Source organism: Callionymus lyra, chromosome 1 (genome assembly GCF_982586985.1).
Source record: "Callionymus lyra chromosome 1, fCalLyr1.hap1.1, whole genome shotgun sequence".
In the NCBI taxonomy this organism is placed as follows: domain Eukaryota; kingdom Metazoa; phylum Chordata; class Actinopteri; order Syngnathiformes; family Callionymidae; genus Callionymus; species Callionymus lyra.
Genome location: NC_141818.1, coordinates 24186199 through 24208294, shown reverse-complemented (window position 1 = coordinate 24208294; position 22096 = coordinate 24186199). Strand labels below are relative to the sequence as shown.

Below are 22096 nucleotides of genomic sequence, written 5' to 3'. Positions count from 1 at the left end.
AATCAAAACAATACTCAAAAAAGTACATACTTTAAAGATCAAGATAACACTACAATAACATTTGTTTTATTCTTAAATACCCTCAATTCACACTACGAACGAGACACTGTGACGGGGAGCCAGACAGCACTACCTTCATCAGTGTGGAAACAAACCCGGACTGACAAAGGAGACTTTCTCTTTTCAGTGTACGGTGACGGAGGTAGAGCAAGAGACGTCCTCCCATCCAATCCCAACGCATTGAATAATTAAAGCGATTGGCTTAATTAGCTCAATTACGTTAATTTGACCACGGAACGCGACCATATGGTGAAAGGAAACAAAAGAGGGGGAAACTAATTAAAAGTAAAATAATGAGGATTTTAATTAACTGGCTCCCCAGACAGTGGAGCACAGGGATCAGGAGCCCGCTACCATAATTAAAGTGCTGTAACGCTGGCAACATCGTCCCTCTCTCCCTTCTATCTGAGGGCTCTATCCATCTAATTAAATCTGTAAATAAATTAGCAACATCCCGTCTTCCTGCTTGACTTCACACAGCACATCCCCTCCCCAACATCCACCTTCCAAGAACACGCTCACCTCCGTCTGAGCTGCTGTGCCGCCCTAGTCTCTGTCAGACGCCATACTTCGTCAATGTTGTTTGTTTGTACATATGTTGTCTATTTTTGTGTTATTTTTATTCTTCACTGTTAGTGTCCCTCCTTATGTATCTGTTATATATATTGTGCATTTCTCTACAACAACATAGAAATTCGAATTTACACTAACAGTGTCATAAATTTGACGCAGTCTAGGATGTCAAGCTGTTCCCCATGTCAGAATGGTACCGCAAATTCTTAATTGTTCAGTGCACCAAAGGTTCCAGAACAAGTAGGTGGTTCACCTGCCTATGGCCAGATCTTTTCAGGTAAAGTAATACATCCTTGGCAGAGGTACGTCTGGTTCTGTATCTACATTGACTTTGTCAAGATTGTTGGATGACAACAATCTGGAGTCCCAGAAAACAAATGCCAAAAATTGCAATCTGTGAATCTAAAAAAAGGGGTGTGTCAGTTGAATGCAGCCTGGATGAGCAGAACATCATTGCCGGAGCTGATCTTCATCGTAAACGTTACCACTTTATGTTGAAACTCCATGCTGCTGGCATACCTTGAATCCCCTTCTTTACCTCATTTATTCTTGTTAAGGAATCTAGACAAGCCCCGTTTTGCTTTATGTCCAGGTTTTGTACAGGGAGGATCAGAGATCTCAAACTGAGGGACAATCCAGTGTTTAGGAAAACTTGAAGGGTCAAGCTTGTTCACAGGCTTCTTCTGATGTAATGATACAGCTTGAACGGTGATTCCTGAGTCTGTTGGCTTGATATCTTCCGTGTCTGTCTTTATTGCAGATGCCGATGGCAGGGAAAGTGATTTCCTGGAAAAACGTTTGGTTTCCAAGGTACTTTGTTTTTTTTTTAGATGAAAAATAGATGGTTCTATTGGAGCTGCTGTCTTTGCTTCAGGAGGGCGAAGGGATTGAACTCTTGGTGGCCTTTTAGTGACAGATTGTGTCTTTACCTGATCAGCGTCAGCCTCCTAATGGAAACGGAAAAGCAAACTACATTTGGTTGGTAATGTCTTCATTTTTGATACAAAAAAACATCTACAGAAACATATTGGTACCTTTATACCAACAGGCTCTGGTATAGTTGTAATCTGGTCAGCTGGAACACATCGTAGAGCCCAAGTATCAATGGTTGAGGGTTCTAACTCCGAGTCTTCAGTTTTGGTTGATTCGTCTTGGCCTTCTCCTTCATCTCGACAGGTTAAGTCCAGCGTCACTTTTTTCAGAATGTAGTCCCTGACCCAGTAGGCAGTATAATTTTCACACTAAAGAGCAAAATAAAGTGTCAAAATGACGATTCCGATGAAAATTTGTTGTTAAAGTCTGGAGGAGAAAAAAAAAAGGGAAACCAAAGATGTCCACTATAACCAGAAGAGCGTAAAAGTCAAACAATAAAAAAAACGCTATATATGTATTAGTTTGCACTTGGGTTGATGTCATCAAAATTCCTACCTGTCTTTTGACATCAATCAAGAGATTTCCCGCCATGACTCTCTGTATTTGGTATTCAATGATGTCACCCACTACTTTCTCTGTTTCCTCCCTTGACAACAGCTGCATCCAAAGCTCTTTGGCAAAACGGGGACGGATGATCTTTTCCTCCTCAAGATCCTCGGAACCAAACCTGGAATCTGTCTTTTCGCTCTTCTCGTCATTTTCAGTATTTTCAGAAGTTTCTATTCTTTCAAGCTTCTCTGACCTCTCTGTTTTTTCAGGCTTCTCCGTCTTCTCATTTTTGTCAGACTTCTCTGATCTCTCTGTCTTTTCAGGCTTGTCTTTGTTCTTTTCCTTCTCTTTCTTTTTTAATTTGTGATTGTCTGAAACACACTTGCCTGGAGAGCAAGACATTATGCGATGTTAGAGAAGATAAAAGTGAGTACTTTTCTCAGAGACTGTCAGCACTGTTCGACAGTGTTCAGTGGTTAAGACGCGACTGGATAGCTTATAAGCGTGCTTCAATTATGATTTAATCTCTTTCAACTTTTATAAATCATCATCTTGTCTTTCATTGTCCTGATGACATCACAAAGGATATATTTCTCTTCACATTATAGAGGCGTGATGCTATCAACACAGTTCCTGCATTTAATGTCAAACCACATTCTGAGATCATTCTATGAAATTTCACTCTTTGCACTTAAAATCAATCTAAGTCAAATATTGTTTAAATACATCATCATTATAAAATGTCACACTAAAACTTGATAACGTCCTTTTAACTGTGACCCAGGTAGCATTTTCTTTATCTTTTTCATACCCAATAACTAATAATATATACTTGAGAGTGTTAGGGGTTTCTCTGTTCCGAGGAACCGACCCCTCCCCAGCCTCGTACGTGGTGATGGAATGAAGGACAGACACATGGATGAGTTTAAGAAAAATGCTCGTTTAGTGAATTATGCAAAAGACAGAGACAAACTTACGTGAACACGGGCGCTAGCAAGCAGAGAGATCTATCGCAGACGTCTTCGAATGCCAGAACGCAAAGATCAGACAAAATGGTGGATCTTTATAGTAGAATATTCAGGTTAACGCCTCTAGTCAAATGTGAATGTAGGATTGGTCAGTAACTGTAAACACTTGATTCTAAGATGGCCGGTCGCACGTGATCGTAGTGGAAACTTACCGAAGGTTTGTTGTTTTCTCGAGAGAGTTTGTTCCCAGCAACTTACTGGACTGTTGTGTCTTTCAGTGTGAGTTCTCAAACAGGTTCACACTGAATTCTTGGAATCTGGGATTGTTTAATCTTTCTGTGTGACCTCGGCCTTGTGTTGCAGTCCGTGAATGCAATGCAAGAATAGGATTATTTAATATGAATTAAATATGAAAGATTATCAGTTAATCAAGTGACTATTTAAAATGTGTGTTAAATCTAGATGATTGATTACAGTAAAGTTGTCATTTCCTTACAAGAGACAACATCATTCAACACATAAGTGTTGTCCCATGATTAATATTAGAAATTACAGGCTTGTTGTTAAATGGGGGGAAAAAATCCCTTGCAAGTAGCATGCTGCTGTCAGTATTGCTTTTTTGGGGCTCAGTAGATGCTGCTTTCTGTGTACCCAGTGTCTCAGTACAACCAAATTATTTTTAAAGACTACACTTGTAGTTCTCACATATTAGTTTAACTTTTTTATTTATAGACATCACTACCTTTGGACATGATATCATCACCAATAACATTTTTGGCTATGTAGTGGTAACGCTAAACTGGTCAAACTACTCTGTAATCTGTACTACTATAAGTAGTAGAATGAATAGTAGTCAGTAAGTAACAGTTATTTGTAAAGCAACTTTCTAGACCAGGGTGACAAAGCTCTTGAACAATCAAAAGCAATACACAATTAAAATACTAAAATACCTACAGATTTAAAAACTCTTAATGACCAAGACAAAAGTACTAACGCTTTCGCTTTGATCTTTTGAACACTTCATATGTATGAATGAAAACTATTTTAAAAAAATTTGAAGGAAAATATTGGAATCTGTTGCCAATTGTCATAAAAAGTTAGACATTGAGATGGCCCTGGATGTACAATAATGTTGTGGTATATTTTTCTGTATTTTAGACAAGCCTCACTCCAATTTATATGAATTACTCATATACTGTATATATATATATATATATATATATATATATATATATATATATACATATATGGAAAGAAAGACAGACAGACAGCTATCATCTAAAACAATAGAGCAGTGTCTCACTGTGCGGCATCGTGTTCCCATGTCATCGACAAAGGCCACTGTTTTCAGGGGGAAATGAACAGTGATGATTCCAGCTTGACTGTGCAGGCAATGACATCTCCACATGTGTGACTTAAGCACTATTTCAAATGTAGAGCAGCTATTTTGCTTACATGGTGTTAGTGTCTTATGATGGCATGAGTGGAAGCATAAGTGTGAACGTGACTTCCATGAGTGTGGTTGTTTCCCTCCCGAACTCTGTTGTATTTGAAATGGAAAATCTGTATTGTATTAACTCATTTTGCTGGGGCTGCGTCAAACTGGCCGAGATGGAGATGGTATGCAAACTTTCAGCGTAAACTACTGGGCACATCAGCCTGAGAACACACATGTTTATTGCTGACACCAGGGAATTGCAGGAGAGTGCTGGATCTGCATCAATTTCCATCCCCATATTTGCATAATCATCAGGATTGACATTAACAATTTAGTTCAATATTAGCTTTTAACCGGACCAATGATATTTTTTAGAAATTAAATATTTAAATCAAGTCAACGTTAAAACACTTCCTGACACACAATAGCAGGCTAATGCAGGGCCCTCACTACCTTCGACCCCAACCAACCAGCTGGAACCCACATGCGTTAATTAGCGCCTCTTAACAAGGAGCAGATGAAGCCATCCAACCTCAACACACACTCACAAAGAAGCTCATTCACACACGGCCTGTTATCATGTTTGCTCTGGAGCACCCACTCCACAAACATTCAGAGAAACAAATGCTTCTAATGACATATTGGACGTCGGCGTGGACTTCCACACATACCCTCACTCCCACGGCCCATTCACACTCTATCTGGTGCTATCACAGCTCATGTGTGAGAGAAATGAGATCTGTGAACGTTCTCCTTCAGTCCAGCTGCTTCATCTGAAACCATCGCTACCTTTGATCTGCATTTGTGTTCTGACAAAACGTGTTACTGACGTTTTAGTAAACTTGGACATGGGATTTGTTGCTTTTTCACAATTCACTTTCTGACCCCTAGTAGTCCAAGAATGAATACAGACTGCAATGTTGTATCGTTGACATGCCCCTCCTGTTTTTTCATTTACTGTATTTATTTGATTGAAGCACATTAGCAAATAACTTTCTATTTAACTAATTTAAAATACATGAACATCTGTGTTTTTTGGATCACTTTAAAAAATAACTATTAATTAATTAATTGGGTTCAGAAAGTTGTATTTAAATCATATTGGATGTTCTAGGATTGTTGGGGAATAGAATCTAAACAATTAAACATAATGATTTAAGATGTCTCTTTATCCCTATTATGAACTTCCCTACGCTAGATGTAAAGTCATAATTAGTCTTATATGTGTTCCAGTCATTCAATGGAACAGAATGTTCAGATTAATATGAGATTTCAACCAATATGAATCAGCAAAAGTTTAGATCTTTGTCTACCAGGCAAACTAAAACAGGATTTTAGAATAGAATAGAATAGAAAATCTTTATTCATCCCCAGAGGGGAAACACACTTTTACAACAGCACAGTTGAAAAAAATAAAGTGCAAGGAAAAAAGAAATAATAAAAGAGATAATACAAAATAAAATAAAAACGATCTTAAAAATATACAAATTATTTACAAAATTAGAAATTTAACACTATTAACAAAATACAATAGAATAAAATAAAATAAAAATAAAAACAAAAAATAAAAAATAAAATAAAACACACAAGAAGAAAAACACACTACGGATTAGCATCAGGATATTTGAAGTAGAGAGTTAAATATCCTGACACCAGTTGGGATGAAGGACCTTCTATAACGCTCCGTCCTACACTGGGGGTGCCTGAGCCTGCCACTGAAGGAGCTGGCCAGCTCCTCCACGGTCAGGTGCAGTGGGTGGAGAGTGTTGTCCCTGATGGAGGATAGTCTGGAGAGTGTCCTCCTCTCTCCCACCTCCTCCACCGAGTCCAGCGAGCGGCCCAGGACAGAGCCGGCCCTCGTGACCAGCCTGTTCAGTCTCTTCCTGTCCCGGTCCGTGCTGCCTGCTCCCCAGCAGACCACAGCGTAGTGGATAGCAGAGGCTACCACGGAGTCATAAAAGGTCCTTAAAAGTGGTCTGCACACTCCGAAGGACCTCAGTTTCCCCAGGAGGTGGAGGCGACTTCGGCCCTTCTTATACACGGCGTTGATGTGTGTGGACCAGTTCAGTTTATTGTTGAGATGAACACCCAGGTATTTGAAGCTGTCCACTAGCTCAATGTCCGAGCCCTGGATGCTCACCGGTTGATGTGGTGTGGACTTTTTCCTGAAGTCAATCACCATCTCCCTTGTCTTACCGGTGTTTAAGCAAAGGTAGTTGCTCTCACACTAGTCAACAAAGTCCTTGATGACTGACCTGTACTCCAGCTCGCCCCCCCCAGACATGCAGCCCACAATGGCCGAGTCGTCAGAAAACTTCTGGAGGTGACAGCTGCTGGAGTGTAGAGGGAAAAAAGGAAAGGTGACAGCACTGTCCCTTGAGGCACCCCGGCGCTGCATATGGTCACCTCAGACCTGCAGTCCTGCAGCCTCACATACTGCGGCCTGTTGGTGAGGTAGTCCATCGTCCATGCTGCCAGCTGTGTCCCAACTCCTGCGTCCTCCATCTTCTTCCTTCCATTTTCCTGAGAATATACAAGATGAAGTCTAATCTTTCATAAAATAAACTTCTGAAAGAACATTGTGGGTTAAAATGTAAATAACGTAAATATACAGTATGTATTTTGGAATCTGGACATGGACAGCATTCAGCTTCAAACCTTCGACCCAGCTTGGGCCTCTATAATTGCATAAAGCATTTAGCAGTTGTAAGTGTTCTGGAGCCAGACTAGACACACTTAGGGATGTCTGCATGGATAGTAAAGACAATCCCTCCTCACACACTGTCACATGTGAGTGTTTCTCTGCAGGTAAACACAGGACGATCTGATGTTGGATCTCAGGCAGGGTGATGCCATCTGAGATGCTTGGTTCCTGCACCAAAATGAGCTTGAGCTAGTGTCAGTTTCCATATTGGGATAGGAAATCTGAAGTTGTGAACATCGGCTCAGATTTGAGATCAAAGCTTTATGATGAAGGCAGATTATCTGACTGACATGGTTGGGGTCAGTAAGCTTGAAGCAGGTTGTTCTCGTAATGAAAAGTAGTGATCTGCAGAAGAAGAACCCAGAAGCCTCAGAAGTCCCTTGTATTCTCCATTTCTGCTCATGCTTTACCAGAGAGAATCCTTCAGGCCTTCTGCTTTTATTGCAACTGAGAAGCTTCCATCTGCAGACTCGCAGTAACATTCTGTGACAAACCAGTGATGCCAGGAACGTGAGAAGACCATTTAGGAAAGTTACCATTGCATGTTTAAAATAAGGACATTGTATAATCGACGTCACCAATCTGTTACGGAACCACAGTGTTAGAAATGCAGTCTTCTGGTTGGGCCCGACGCCTCTCAAGGGAAGAATCCTGCTGGTTATACGCCTGAAAGAGAGTCAACAGGCTTCTTGTTGGATGCTTCCTGGTTTGACTGGAAGGTGGTGCAAGTTGGCATGTTACATCATCCTTCTAACTTATTTGTTGACTTCACAACATTCTTTCATGAGAATAGTGTTAACTTTACAATAATATGCCTGACCCGAAAGACATACTTCTCTAATTGAGTCAGAGACTCCTAGTTCATCCATAAAATTGAAAACTTAAGGTCCATGGAGGATTGACTCACTGGTGACAGGAGTGCAAAATACCAGGTGCAAGGAGGTTTTTGTTGATAAACTGAACCAAACAGACCATCAAGCAATCAGGCATTGATGGAGGGAATGATAGGGGGCGGAGAGAGGGGGAACACAAACATGCCTGTGGGCTAGATGTAACTGAACTGCTGAACACCCAGCTGGGGGCGATATGTGTCGGGGAGTATTCTCAAACAAGGGCCAAAAAGAATACCAATCTAACCCAACATTCCTAATCAAAGACTATTGTGTAAATAGTCAATAAGTATTTCTTCCATGTTCAATCCAACTTTATTCAGTCATTGAATCCACTGTGATTAATCAACTCCTGCCATTTATTAGCAGTCCATAGACATCCGGTTGGATGGTGAGAGGTGCTGCTTGTGTTGTTTCCTGCATCTAGATCTCACACCCGCAGGGCAAAAATATCACACAGTGGGGCCCAATACCAGGTAAAAGACCAGGCCAAAATCCACCTCTCCATCAAACCAATTCTGGGCATGAGGGTCACCTTTATAGAGAAGTAGGCATCTCCTTTGAAACCCCTTCTTTAACAACCCTGACTCACACTGGCCTCAGATATCCATCCAAGGACCAAGTTTGTGTGTGAGGAATAAAAGAAGATATTTCTTGAATGCACTTCATGTTTCTCTGGAGTGCAGATAAAATGGTAGATGTGATACTCCATCCACAGCAAACTGCTAATTAGTCATAAAATAACCCATCTGGTTTGATTTTCTGCTGGATGAAGCAGCAGGGTAGCAGTCTCTACGTAGCTAAACTCTACAGGCTGCCTGCTTAGCCCACCACTCCACAAACACAGACCACCAAAGTGGAACTCATAACATTGATCCAAACTACACCTTACACATGTAATAACTGTGAGCAAAGCTTACGCTTTTAAATAATTGAACCCTTTGGCTTAAGGTAGCCATCTGCATCACTTACCCCGAAAAGACGCAGGAAATGAAACTTCTGACAGAGTCTGAGGGTAATAAAGAGGGTTTAGTTTTCCTTTTTACAGCAACAGAGCTTTAGCTATCCTTAACTTTTATAGGATCATTGTTCAAGGATTGATAGGGGTATCCTTATTGGCTGTGTCTTAGGACATACCCGCAGATATATTCATTATTTTACTTAGAATTGGGTTCAACAGTAAACGCCCATTTTTTGGTATAGTGAAGGAAGTTCCAGCCAGATTTAATGTTAGTGACAGCAAACGTGTGTCTGGGGCTTTTATATTGCACTTTAACTTGTGGTTGACTGTTCAGAACTCAAGAAGAGAAGGGGGAACAAGGATAAAAATAAGAATTAATGGGACGTGGCCAAAACTAAAATGGAAAATAATATTGCAGGTAATCCATTAACCATCAATCCAATCCAAAGGTCAACTTAAAGTTGAAAACCAGAGGAACTTTATTCACATTTGCAACGTGTGGTACTATCAAAACACCACAATTAGCAAACTCTCTGTCTTTTTCCTGTGCTCTCTAAAAAAGACACGTTAAAAAAAAAGAAATTTTAGCAAATAAATGTTTCACAGCTTTGGTTTGGTGGTTTTGAAGAACACTTCTACAATCTAGGTACAAAGATTTGAAGAGTTTTTGTTAATAAAATGGATTCAAAAAGTTCCAACAATTTGTTTACAATTTACAGGACAATATTACAGTTAATACTTGTTGCCAACATGTTTGTGTCTTCTTACTCTAATTACACATGTTTACAAAAATGCATTTTGTTTTCTTCTTAGCTCTTATTGTGTGTTAAGAAAACAAGAGAGTGGCAGTAGTTTAGTGTGTGCCTCGCCAATAACTAAATGTGCAGACTGGTTTCAAATGATAGAAAGACAACATTAACTCTATTAACTACTCATTACAACTGAGTATGTAGAACAGCATCTCTGAACTCTATTGAAATCTGAAGCACATCCTCCACAACAACAGAACACAATAACTGGGGTGTCTCCTGTCAGATAAAGACAGAAAACAGAGGCTACAGTTTGCAATTGCTCACAAAAAAGATCAATCACATTGACCTTTGCACAGTCGGGTGACAAATAATGTTAAATTTGAGCCGTTCCACTCTGTGTGTTCCAGACCTGTTGGCAGAACATTTAACCCAAGTGATTCTGACAGGTTCTCTGTTTGCTCAGCTTGTTGTACAACACTCATGCTTACACAACATTTCACCTCTAGTCAAACCAAGTTGGTCTGCAGCAGTTGTGTCATCACATGTCCTCCAACTCGCTCAGTGATCCTTGAAGGTGGGCTGGATGAAATGTTGTGAGACACCTGCACTTTGAGTCCCTTCAATCAGACAAATTGAATTACTCGGTCGCAATTGAGGTGTAGAAATTAATTTAACCAATAAAACAAAAGTTGATCTTTTCTGAAATAACTTTACAATCCATATGTATGTGTCTTCTCATTTAGGCTATTATAACAGTTTATTTCCGTGTCTTAACAAGAAGGAGCTGTCTTGCCTGCAGTTATTACAAAACACTGCAGCGGGAATTCTGACCTACTCTAGTAGGAGAACTCACATATCCCTGATCCTTAAAATTCTGTATTGGCTGCCAGTTTCTTTCAGGATCAAATCTTTCAGATTTCAAATTCTGGTTCTTACTTTCAGATCTATTCATGGTCAGGCTCCTCCTTACATCAGTGATCTGATCCAGCCTTACACCCCAGCTCGGGCTCTGAGGTCTGTGGATCAGTATCTACTGATGGTTCCTGACACACGGTTCAGGACCAGAGCAGAGAAATCCTTCCAGACAGTTGCTCCTAAGCTTTGGAACGATCTTCCTCTCCCTCTGCATTTGATGGATCTACTGACTCCTTTTCTCTGAAGACTTTTTTATTTGTGCAGGCTTTTTCCTGATTTTCTTGGACTCTTATCTGTTTTTCCTATATTGTCTTGGCCTTTTTTCAAGTTTTCAAGTTTGTACAGTATGTATATTAGATGTGTATTGTTGTTTTTTAAGCGCTTGGTGACCCTGGTCTGCGAAAGTCCCTTTACGAATATAAATTACTCACTTACTTACCTTCACTCTTATTCGTTTTTCATTTCAGTAGGTACTAGTGTTCCAAAATTTAACTATTTTTACTGAAGTATTCATCTGTCATATAGTAGTTCAAACATATGATTATATATAATTCCCACCACGTATGTTATGCAATACTCAAGTTGAATTAACATTTGAACATTTAAAGGAAGAGTCAATTTCTGGCTTTGTACATGACCAACAGGGTTTGTCTCTCTACCAAGGCATTTTAGTAATATGCCTATTACATACTGTATTACATGGTGGAAGTTTTTTATTATTCCTTGTTTTGGTCACCTCACATATATCATTAATGTATAATATGAACTAATCGGGTCCAAGTACTGCCAAGTACTGTTTCATGTGAAACTCCTCACAGAATTTCCCTTTGAATACATTTTATATTATTGACTCATATTACCTTTGTCCCTTGCATGTCCTCTCATTCTGTGACTTTCTAATTTAGATAGCAGAATATTATTGCAATTGTGTTAAATAAAAAAATAAAAAAATGTGATCTAGAGAAATACCTATTATGGCCGCAAGGTAAACAAAACATTTGTGAAATAACAAATCAATCTCTGTATTAAAAAAACACTTTTGCAAACACATTGTTATTTCCCCACCTTAAGAAAGTTATACCGTTGAAGATTGATAGAACATCCAGAATATCTTCCTTTACAACTTCTATAATCTACATTGATTTAAATGTCCAGCTTCTACCTCTCCAGTTTTCTGTCTGTCCACTTCTTTTTCACTTTAGGTTTTCTGCTACCACTGGTCATATGTTAAGAAAATAATGTCAATAATGTCCTGTTTATCTGTTTACCATTTGTTTTTTCTGGCAGATCAAGTATTTGTTATTCGGAATTGCATTTAAATACTCTAGGTTACTTGATGTTGCTCCTGCTCTTCCAGATCTTTTGCTCCAGTACTCCTCAAGTACAACTATCTGACCACCGGTACCAGGAGAATCATTTTGTTAGTTAGTAAATAAACTGTTGGGCTGCTGTCTTTCTTTTAAGGGCTCACCTTGCAATGTTTGGTCTTTGATTGTATCAGGACAAATCTGCAACACTCACTGGATATTGCCTGGTAAGAACGATTACCGGTCAAGCCACGTTTGAAACATTAAACCATTATTTCCTCATGAGATCCCCCACAGCCAGTTTGGTCTGATCCTCTTCCAGCAGACGTTGCAGTCCTGCTGTCTTGCTGAACTTAACTGTCTCCACACAGGTCCACAATGCCAAGGTCACCCTAATCCTTCATCCGTTCTGCTCCAGCACTCTCCAAAATGATGATGAGCAAGTGCGTGCGTGGGAACATGCATGTCGCTTACTACTATGCCTCTCCTAGAGTCTTGTTACTCTTTATCTTAATTCAACTTCTAAATAAAAAAGTCCCTACACAACTAGAAATATAAAATAATTTTCTTCTTGTGAAGATGCAGACGGGAGGAGAAGGCAGCAAGGAGTTTATTCATCGAACAATAGTACATCACAACAAGCTTTTGGATTTAAAAAAAGCTGTGGCAGACAGCAAAAGTGAGCTGGACAGTTTAGTGTGAATCAATAAAAACCATCAAACACCTGAGGGGTCCTCAATTTCTGCACAAACTACTCCACCCCCTGGACAGGAGAGGAACAATGGTGGTGGCATCAATACCTGCAATTGTATGAGGATAGAGCCGAACCGACAGTGAGCAAAAGCAGACAAGTGGGTCAACTCTCCAGGCAGCAAATGGGTGCCCAATTGTCTGCATCAATTCTGGTCGGTGGGAGACGGAGGACAGGAATGGGGAAAGGTACTATTAGAAGTGAGTTAGGGGGAAAGGTGAATGAAACGGAAAACAGAAAACAGGGGATGAAGGTGTTTTAAATGACACAGAAATTCAGAGCAATTTTGTGTTCTGTCTAAGCTGACCTCCTGCTGCCTTGCTGATGGGAGCCCTGAACAAAGAGGTGTGGAGATCAACATTTTTTGACGGTGGGTTGGTTTGTCAGAGCATGAGGAGGTGGTCTTTTTCTATAAGCATTGTTCAGTCTCTCACCGTCACCTTGCCACTTTCATCACAACCTGCTGTCTTTTCAATGAAGCTTCAAAAAGCACCTTTTGAACTGAATTAACTTTACAAATACTGACATTGCCTGAGTTACAGTTTTGAAGTTCTTTATAAAACTTAGTAATGGTCTCACTCAAAAACATTCTGTTGTTCTAGACATAGAAAAATAACAGTAGGTACTTCCTGTTGTTTAATAATGGCTCACATACATGTTCGTATAGCGAAAGAGCTTTCCTTGGTCGCATAAAACTACTAATAATACTGTGGGTTTCTTGGGTCTCGTTATTCTACAATATAAAAATGGAGAAAATGGCAGCAATCGGACTTTGCGGCTAAATCAGAGCATGATAATGGAATAAACTTCAGGATTTGGTGATTTTAGATCCATTTCTTTTTAAAGTTATAGACATAAATGCATGTTCATTCTAATGTAGCATCTGGAGTTGGTCTACGTCTTTATCCTCCATGGTGCTCATCCGTAAAGTCCATATTTATTGAAGGTGTGACATGAGGAATGTCCCAGAAATCTCAAATAACTCTATATATATACTATATTTTAAGGTTGTTTGTTGCTTTGTTTGTTAACAATTCCTCATGTTGAGGCTTCAATACAAGATGGACGTTACAGACGAGCACCATTGAGGTATTTGGATGTTTTTAAGTGTCTTTTTGGCAGAGGATAAATTTGACCACTGAGCTCCGGTTGCTACATTTAAATGAATATACATTTTGCCTATAACTAATCCATCTAATTAATAACAAGGAACGGATTACTTTGAAGATAATCCCAACCCTGAGTCAAGGTGAGGGTGAGTAGAAAATGAGTTTGAATTTTGGGTAAACTATTACTTTTAACTTTGCTAATCCTCTGTCAACCGGAGGGAACTTCCTCAACAAACCACAATCAGAATGTGAAAGCAATCCATGAAAGTCATCAAGTCACCCACATCTACAAGAACCCTGAAAAAAGAGAGAGCTGGATTTCATAAACAGCCTGATCTTCTTGAGTAACTAAGCTGACAAAGGACCACTCCTGCCTTACAATCTACATCCTTACTTAGAAACATGACATCAAGATTGTGCAAAAAGACTTTTCTCTTCAAGGTGGCTGGACTCAACTTAGGAGCAAAGTCTAGTCAGGTAAGTCTCAATTGATGAAAATAAGAATTTGCCAGAGACATATCTATCTTTTTCTACAAAATCTAACACCATCTGCTCAGCATTTCTGTAGTTCTGTGATAAAAGCATTAATTTGGTAAGACGTGTGTTTCTCTGTGTGTGCAGGGGTGTAGGCCTTTCTGGATGGTTAGTCGTCTCTTCCCTCTCCTGCACATTCACAGTGTATGATGCAGCAGATGGTCGGAGAATAGAGAAGCCGCTAATGGCAGCACTTGATCATGTCTCTGCTCAAGATAAATCAGTGTATAAACAACCAGCAAGAGGGCTAAATTGATCCCCATGTGACACATAAAGATATTTCATAGAAGCAGGGTAAACACTTAAAAAGGCATTGTAGATTTATCTGTGCGTGTCTGAGTGTTTGTAAGGAAATTACAACAACGTTATTCACTTAATGGCAAATGAATAGTTCTACATGTTCAAGTGCATGATTTCAAAGAGGGGATTTTTAAAACTAGCTTATCCTGCTTAAAAATGATCTCATGCCCTTTAATTAATAAAGCATGTTTAAATTAGAGCTTTGTAAGTAGAAATGTTTGTGTCTATATTAGGAAACATACTGTCAGTGCCAGTGAAACTTTGTAGACTATAGAGGCCAGAGGCAAGGGAAGGATAGGATGTGATGCCCTGGTAAGCTTGATGTGGTGGTTGAGGGTTTGAAAACCATAGTATAACACACATAACAATCAAAACTGCCATAAATAGCATTGAGATCCCAGCAAATCCTAGTGTAAATTGCCTAGTGTAGAAACACACAACATGTTCATCATACTAAACATACTATATAGTTAATAGAAGTCACAGCCTTGTGATTGCCACATCTGGGAGGGGTGTTGCTGCAACGATATAGTGTCAGAGCACGGAGCATGAAAGTTGTGCTGTTAGATGAAATATGAGGAACGGATAAGAGGAAATTAAAATTAAGAATGTCTGGAATTGTAAATTCGAAACAAAGGGGAAGGTTTGGGACAATAAGACCATTACACTCACAATAATTATCTCAACAATCGATGTAAAACATTAACTGACTGAGAAATGTAAAATTAAATACCTCAACTGTGTGTATGGGTTATGGGTACTACACTCAGCCAACAACATATAGAAAGAGGTTTTATGAACAGTAATGTAGTGTAATGGGTGCATTAGTCTTCCCAAGCTTGAACAAGAAAGTATCTTCAATGACTGGAAGCACTGGATTTTTTTCTTCTGTAAACAACCCTGTGTGAAACGTCATCCATTTGATCTTCATCTTTCATGTTTCACTGCCTTTAGAAAAAAAATCCTTGGAAATAAAAAGGTAAACTGAATAAGGGAAATATCAGGCAAACAAAGAGCTGATTACCTCAATCCCTGGCTTTGTTTGGGTATAATATTCAGTATATAACATTATACTTTTTTATTGGGTTATATCTTGAGAAGGAATGCACGGAAATGAAAACGATTGGCCAAAACCATAACCAAAAATCAGATAACTAAGGCAGAAAACCAAAAGTAAATCAAAGAAATATTATTTCCACTATTCCATTTATGGGTATTACCGTGTGCTAACCTCATAAAATTCAGGACATAGCATAATGAAGAGTTAAATTACCAAATTATAAAAATATTTATTTAACACTGACATTTTAACAATTCACAATATAAAATACAATGAAATTCTTAAACACACTGATTAATGTACAGACCCACAATTGACTTGCCTGCTGGGAGCCCAAGTGGTTTAGAAGAACACTGGTCAACTGGACTGTGTAAAGTTCTAGGAAGATGTTTTGCCTCTCATTTAAGAAGCTTCTCCTTTTCCAAATGAGCAGAAATTAGGAGACAGTATATATTCTGCTAGGGTCATGAACAGAGGACATCAGGGAAGAGTTAGAATCAATGTGTGGGCTGAACCAGCTCGAAGATTTGTAGAATTGTGAATTGTAAAAAACATTGCATTCATGCTAGGTATGGTTTTACATTTTTTTGTAGGGTTACTACAAAAAAATGCATTAAGAAAAAAAGCAACTAATCAAAGATAAGCTGAGCTGTTGAGGTTGTCTTCCGCCTGAAATATGGAATATACATATATTGTTAAACAAAAAGCAGGACCATTTAATCATCATATGTATGAGAAAGACCATGTGTTTTCTGTTTCTTCATTTGTTCATAGAAGTGGATACAGTTCGTGTTAAGTCGTTTGTATTTCGTTAACATATATATATAACTTTCGCTCCTGAACACAGCAATTATGACCCATTGAACGCATCATTAATGTATGAGAAGTGGTTCAGCAAAAGTTAACAGACATCTTGTTTCTTGGATTCTTTCTTTCGATCAGCCAAGAGTACATTGTTGATTATTAATGTTTGTAAATGCAAAAAGACCAAGAGGATCAACTACAGTCATAAAGAAGTGGGGAGTGTACGAATAAATCTTTGTAAAAGTGTGTGTTGACAGATAGGTAGAGCATATCCAACGTTGTGTCATTACGGCTGTGTAGTTTTGGTGATGAAATTCGTTAGTGAATCCATCTTCGCAACCTGTTCTAAGCCCTAGCTGAATGAGATAACATATACAACAAATGGGAAAGATGCAAGATTGCAATCACCGACAATTGCAAATCTGTCCTGGGCTACAGAGATCCCAGAAGAAAAGACTGGACAGATGCAATCTGGAAAGAAATTGAAGATAGACGTGACATCAAAGCCTAACTCAACAGAGATTCAGGCGACAACAACAAGAAGCCTCTGACAGGACTACCAAAAAAGAACAGGATGGTCCGTAAAAGCTGCAAGAAAGACAAGAAAGCACAAATGTAAGAGCTGGCCAATGAAGCAGAAACAGCAGCTAGAGATAGGAATGCCAAGGAACTGTACAGAAAAACCTGTCAACTGTCTGGGAAAAAACAGACCACAAGACGGCCTATCAGGGACAAGCAGGGAAACCTTCGCACCAAAGAGTCCGAGCAATTGTAGCGCTAGAAGGAACACTTTAAAGAGGTCCTCAATGGACCCTCCCCAGACACCCCCCAGTCATCGAAGAAGCAGGAAAAGACCTTAAGATCAACTGTGGAAGGATATCAAAAGAGGAAATACGGAGGGCTATCAAAAAGCTGAAAATGGGCAGGGGACCAAGGAAAGTACAACATCCCACCTGATGTTCTGAAAGCACACATCAACGATACCACTGATATCATCCATGGGCTTCTAAATGACATCTGGGAAAAAGAGGAGATTCCTACTGACTGGAAAGGGGGGTTAAGAAAGAAAATCTTAATGAATGTAAAAACTGGAGAGGCATTACTTTCCTCTCTGTCCCCAGCAAAATCCTCTGCCGTATTCTCCTAGACAGAATTCAAGAACCACAGGTCAAAACTTTCAGATAAGGGAACAAGCAGGTTTCCGTAAAAACAAATCCTGTACAGACCATATTGCATCACTCAGAATAATTGTTGAACAATGATTGAATGGCAGTCATTGCTGTTCATAAACTTTGTCGACCGAGAAAAGCTTTTGACAATCTGGACAGAAACATCCTATGGCAGCTGCTTCAACTATATGTAATACCAATAAAACTGGTCAACATCATCAAATGCATGTATGATGGAGTCACAGGTCAAGTCATCGCAAATGGTGAGCTTTTGGACACCATCTACGTAAAAACAGGAGTACGTCAAGGTTGCCTACTGTCACCCCTTCTCTTCCTTATCGCCATCGACTGGGTCATGAAGATGTCAGTAGATGGTCAAAGGACAGGAATACAGTGGAACCCTTTTGAACTACTGGAAGACCTCGATTTTGCAGCTGACCTGGCTCTGATCTCAGGATCACATACACACATTCAACGAAAAACCACCAAATTACAGTAAACAGTTAGGACTCAGAATAAATGCTGGGAGGACCAAGGCCATGAAGCTCGACCCCCTATGCTCCCAAGGGGGCCAAGAGGATTAAGTCAAGTCTAAGTCGAAATTATGCCTGACGGGAAATAACAAATTTTTGAGAAGGAGTTGATTGGCGGACAATTGGTTTGGACTCTTTGTTTCTGGAGATCTTTCCAAATTTGGGCTGTTAGGCTCTTAGTCAGTCATCCCTGCGTCAAATAGCACCCACTCCCATGTGATGCTTAAATAGCACAGCTGGGCATTCTTGGACAGAGGTCGGCTTCCTTGGCCAGCAGACGTGGATCATTTCTAGGCCTGATGCTGTCCAGTCATACCTGAGACCTTTTCATAGATAGCTGCTTCTGGGATGGTCACCGAACCTTGTTCAGAGCGACTGGTATGGTATGTCCTCAGCACTATTTGCACTATGCCTTTTCAGTATTGCTTAGTCTCCAGGCCAGCTGTTGTGTCATTACCCATTCCACTGTATGTACACTTGTGCTGGTTTAGTGGAGAACAACCATATTATTTACCTTTATAGTTATTCTTTTGCGTTTTTCTCTCTTGCTTATCTCTGCAATCAGGTCTTGGAGTCTCTGTTAAGCAGTTTCCAAGGCCTCAGATTGGCCTGTACCTCTTGCATACTTCTTTCCTGGTTGGTTGCACCTTTCCCGAGTTTCTGGCTGTCCTTCCTCCCCTGTCACCAGCCTTCTTCTCTATGGCGGCCACTGCTCTTTGTTCTTCGTCATTTGGTTTCCAAGCATCTCAAGGATCACTTCTCAGTGATATTTTCATGTGGCTTGTCTCTATCTCTGCATTAACATTGACTAATATCTTTGGTGATACTTATCTTATCTTAAATTGTTGTTTAAATGATAATATACAGGCAATCATCTTAGCAATGATCTTATCTCTCAAGTCAGTTAGTTTATGTGCTGAGTTCTGTGGCTTGGTACCCAATCTCAGGTTGGGATTCCATTAAAACACTCCCATCTCACCTATCATCCTGTCTCCCCCTATCTCTTCCACATGAGGGTCATAGGGACACTAAGTTACTAGCTTTGGTGTTAGTATTGACTGTGGGTATCAAAGTAACCATGTATCCCAGCCATGGCATCCTCATGTAACCCCGCTGGCTAGGGTTATTGTTGAAGTAGCATTCCAACAGTTCCTTCACATCTTGTATTTATTGCCTTCTATGTCTTGTTCCAGTGGCCCATTTATAGTCACAAATGCTCTGGGTCCTCAGCATTTGAGGCACATCTTCTTAACCCGGTAATCGCCTAAATCAATTTAGCTATCTGTGTTTTTTCTCTTATCGTGTAATGAGGTAGGCCGTACCGCAAGGAGTCTGCCCAAGGATTCACTGAAAGATGTAATTGACTCTTCTGTATTCCCATATAGATGTATGTGGGGTTTTGCAGGATTCAAATCTTTATGTTTACCTTTCAGAATTGTAACCTCAATATAAGTGCCTTACATAAGAAAAATGTTATAACATGATTCATTTTAATGTGACACACTACATTAAAAACCCAGCACAAAATATTATTATTATAAATGTCTGTGCTTTAAACACAGTTATGCATCCAGTGGTACCAAATATTTGCATAATATGTGGTTCCTGTGTTTTAGTGTAAGTGTCTTAGCTTTGGTTGCCTCATTCAGACAAGGATTTTCATTTTGTTGCATTCCTAGTTTATAAGCACCACAGACAGACACACATTAAGTTTTTTTTGTTAATGTGGTTTATTTTGCTTCACAAATTCTTCTTTATAGAACATAAACGCAGAGGGAGAGCATAGACAATACATCTTCTTTGCTTTGAATTTATAATTGAAACAAACTAACAATCCAATTTAATGCAACATAGACTGAATTGGAAGCTAAACAATGCTAGCTGTTTTGGTTGATGGTTTTATGGTAGCAAGACATCTGACAGGGGAAATTAATAGAGCTTATAGGCTCAGTGCTGAGAGATCACAGCTTCAAGTGCTGTATTTATCATTTTTAAGCTCTCCCTGTAATGATGGCAAACAGGCTCTTGAGCATGATACTGGGCATCTAATCCACCAGAGTTGGATCTTGCACTGCTCTGACCTAAACCATGTTTTATCTTTTCAAGATTCCAATAAGCAAAGAAAGGCTTGTCTTTTAGACGTAGAAGTGTGCACAGCCTTTATAAAGAAGAAGAAAGAATCTTAACCAACTTCCTTCCCAATATTTTTGTATAACTTGTGTTATGTAGCTGGGACACAATCTGCATTTGTGCTTGGTTCTGTTTTGTCTATAGCTTGTGTGTGAGTGTGTGTTATCTTATTTCATTCTTATATTCTGTCCTGAAAACTCCATGAGTGCTGCCTTTATCCGTGTTTCAGCAACCTCTTCCTCTTCCCGAAGTTAACCAAGAACACCACCCTGTGATCAAAACATGCTAATGCGAGGTAACAACTACAGTATTCTCTAAAGCAAGGACCGTACAACACTACCATCTAGTGGTTGAAACTAGCAAAATCAAGTGAGCTACAACTGGCAGACTGTTTACAACAATGAAAATGACAGTTTTCACAATATTCTAAATCTATATCTAGTATAAAATACAACGACAAAAATAAAAAATAATATCAATTTTATATATATGTTATGTGTGTTGTTCTCAGTATTATTACTTTAAAGTATATATTTTATTGAGTATTGTTTTGATTGTTTAAGCGCTTTGTGACCCTGGTCTGGAAAAGCGCTATATAAATACAAATTTCTTACTTATTTATATATATACAGTTGTTGACCATAATTTCATGGCTCTCTTGAGTTTCTGGTTATTTCTACAACTCTGTAATTTTTCTGTGATAGAGAGATTGGAACAGATTCTTCCTTGTCACAAAAAACATTTATGAAGTTTGGTTCTTCTATGAATTTATTATGGGTTAACAGGAAAAGTGGCAAAATCTGCTGTGTCAAAAATATACATACAGCAACAGGAATTAGCAATTTTGGTGACTTAGAAAGTTGTGTCAATTAAATGAACTTCATAGCTTAGCCTCTTAACTTATTGTGAGTGATTATGAGTGACTACAGCTGGTAACATATCTGAGGCCCTATTTAGTTGGTCTCAGAGATCCTTGGATACAAACGCCCACAAACGCTACAGTGGTAAAGTCAGCCAAGAATTAAAAGCTGCTGGAAAACAGGTGTCAGTGTCCACAGTCAAGGTTGTTTTGCATCTCCATGGACTGAGAGGCTGCTGTGCAAGAAGGAAGCCCTTGCTCCAAAAGCGAACCTTAAGGCTCGACTGAAGTTTTCTGCTGATCACATGGACAAAGATAAGACCTTCTGGAGGAAAGTTCTGTGGTCAGACTAAACAAAAAATTGAGCTGCTTGGCCACAATGCCCAGAAATATGTTTGAAGGGGAAAAGGTGAGGATTTTAACCCTAAGAATACCATGCCTACCGTCAAGCAGGGTGGTGGTACTATTGTGCTGTGGGGTTGATTTGATGCCAATGGAACTGCTGCTTTACAGAGAGTAAATGGGGAAATGAAGAACAAAGATTATGTTCAAATTCTTTATGATAATAATCATAATCATCAGCCCGAAATTTGGGTCTTGGGCGCAGTTGGGTCTTCAAACAAACAATGACCCCAAACACACATCGAAAGTGGTAATGGAATGGCTAAATCAGGCTAGAATTAGGGTTTTAGAATGACCTTGTGTGATGAATGCTGAAGAAACATGTCCATGTCAGAAAGCCATCAAATTTAACTGAACTGCACCAATTCTGTCAAGAGGAGTGGTAAAGATTCAACCAGAAGCTTGTGGATGGCTACCAAAAGCGCCTGTCATGAGTCTACATGTTCCTCCTTGTG

At 39.4% G+C, this 22096-nt stretch overlaps 1 protein-coding gene across 1 annotated transcript; it reads right to left on the bottom strand.

The window, feature by feature from the left end:
- Window positions 1-531: 531 nt before the first annotated feature.
- On the bottom strand, window positions 532-2476 carry LOC148088604 (uncharacterized). The gene is made up of 3 exons (XM_087809668.1): window positions 2062-2476; window positions 1668-1874; window positions 532-1580 (listed from the first exon to the last, which is right to left on the bottom strand). Exons 1-3 carry the CDS (start codon window positions 2455-2457, stop codon window positions 1173-1175), a joined length of 1011 nt encoding a protein of 336 aa, XP_087665794.1. The 5' UTR covers window positions 2458-2476; the 3' UTR covers window positions 532-1172.
- Window positions 2477-22096: the final 19620 nt, after the last annotated feature.

What these genes read in the sequence shown, in the direction of transcription:
- LOC148088604 (XM_087809668.1), bottom strand. Translation starts at nt 2,457, where the DNA reads ATGTCTTGCTCTCCAGGCAAGTGTGTTTCAGACAATCACAAATTAAAA. An exon ending in TGATTGATGTCAAAAGACAG is followed by an intron (nt 1,875 to 2,061) that starts GTAGGAATTTTG and finishes TTTGCTCTTTAG; the next exon opens with TGTGAAAATTATACTGCCTA. An exon ending in CAGAGCCTGTTGGTATAAAG is followed by an intron (nt 1,581 to 1,667) that starts GTACCAATATGT and finishes CGTTTCCATTAG; the next exon opens with GAGGCTGACGCTGATCAGGT.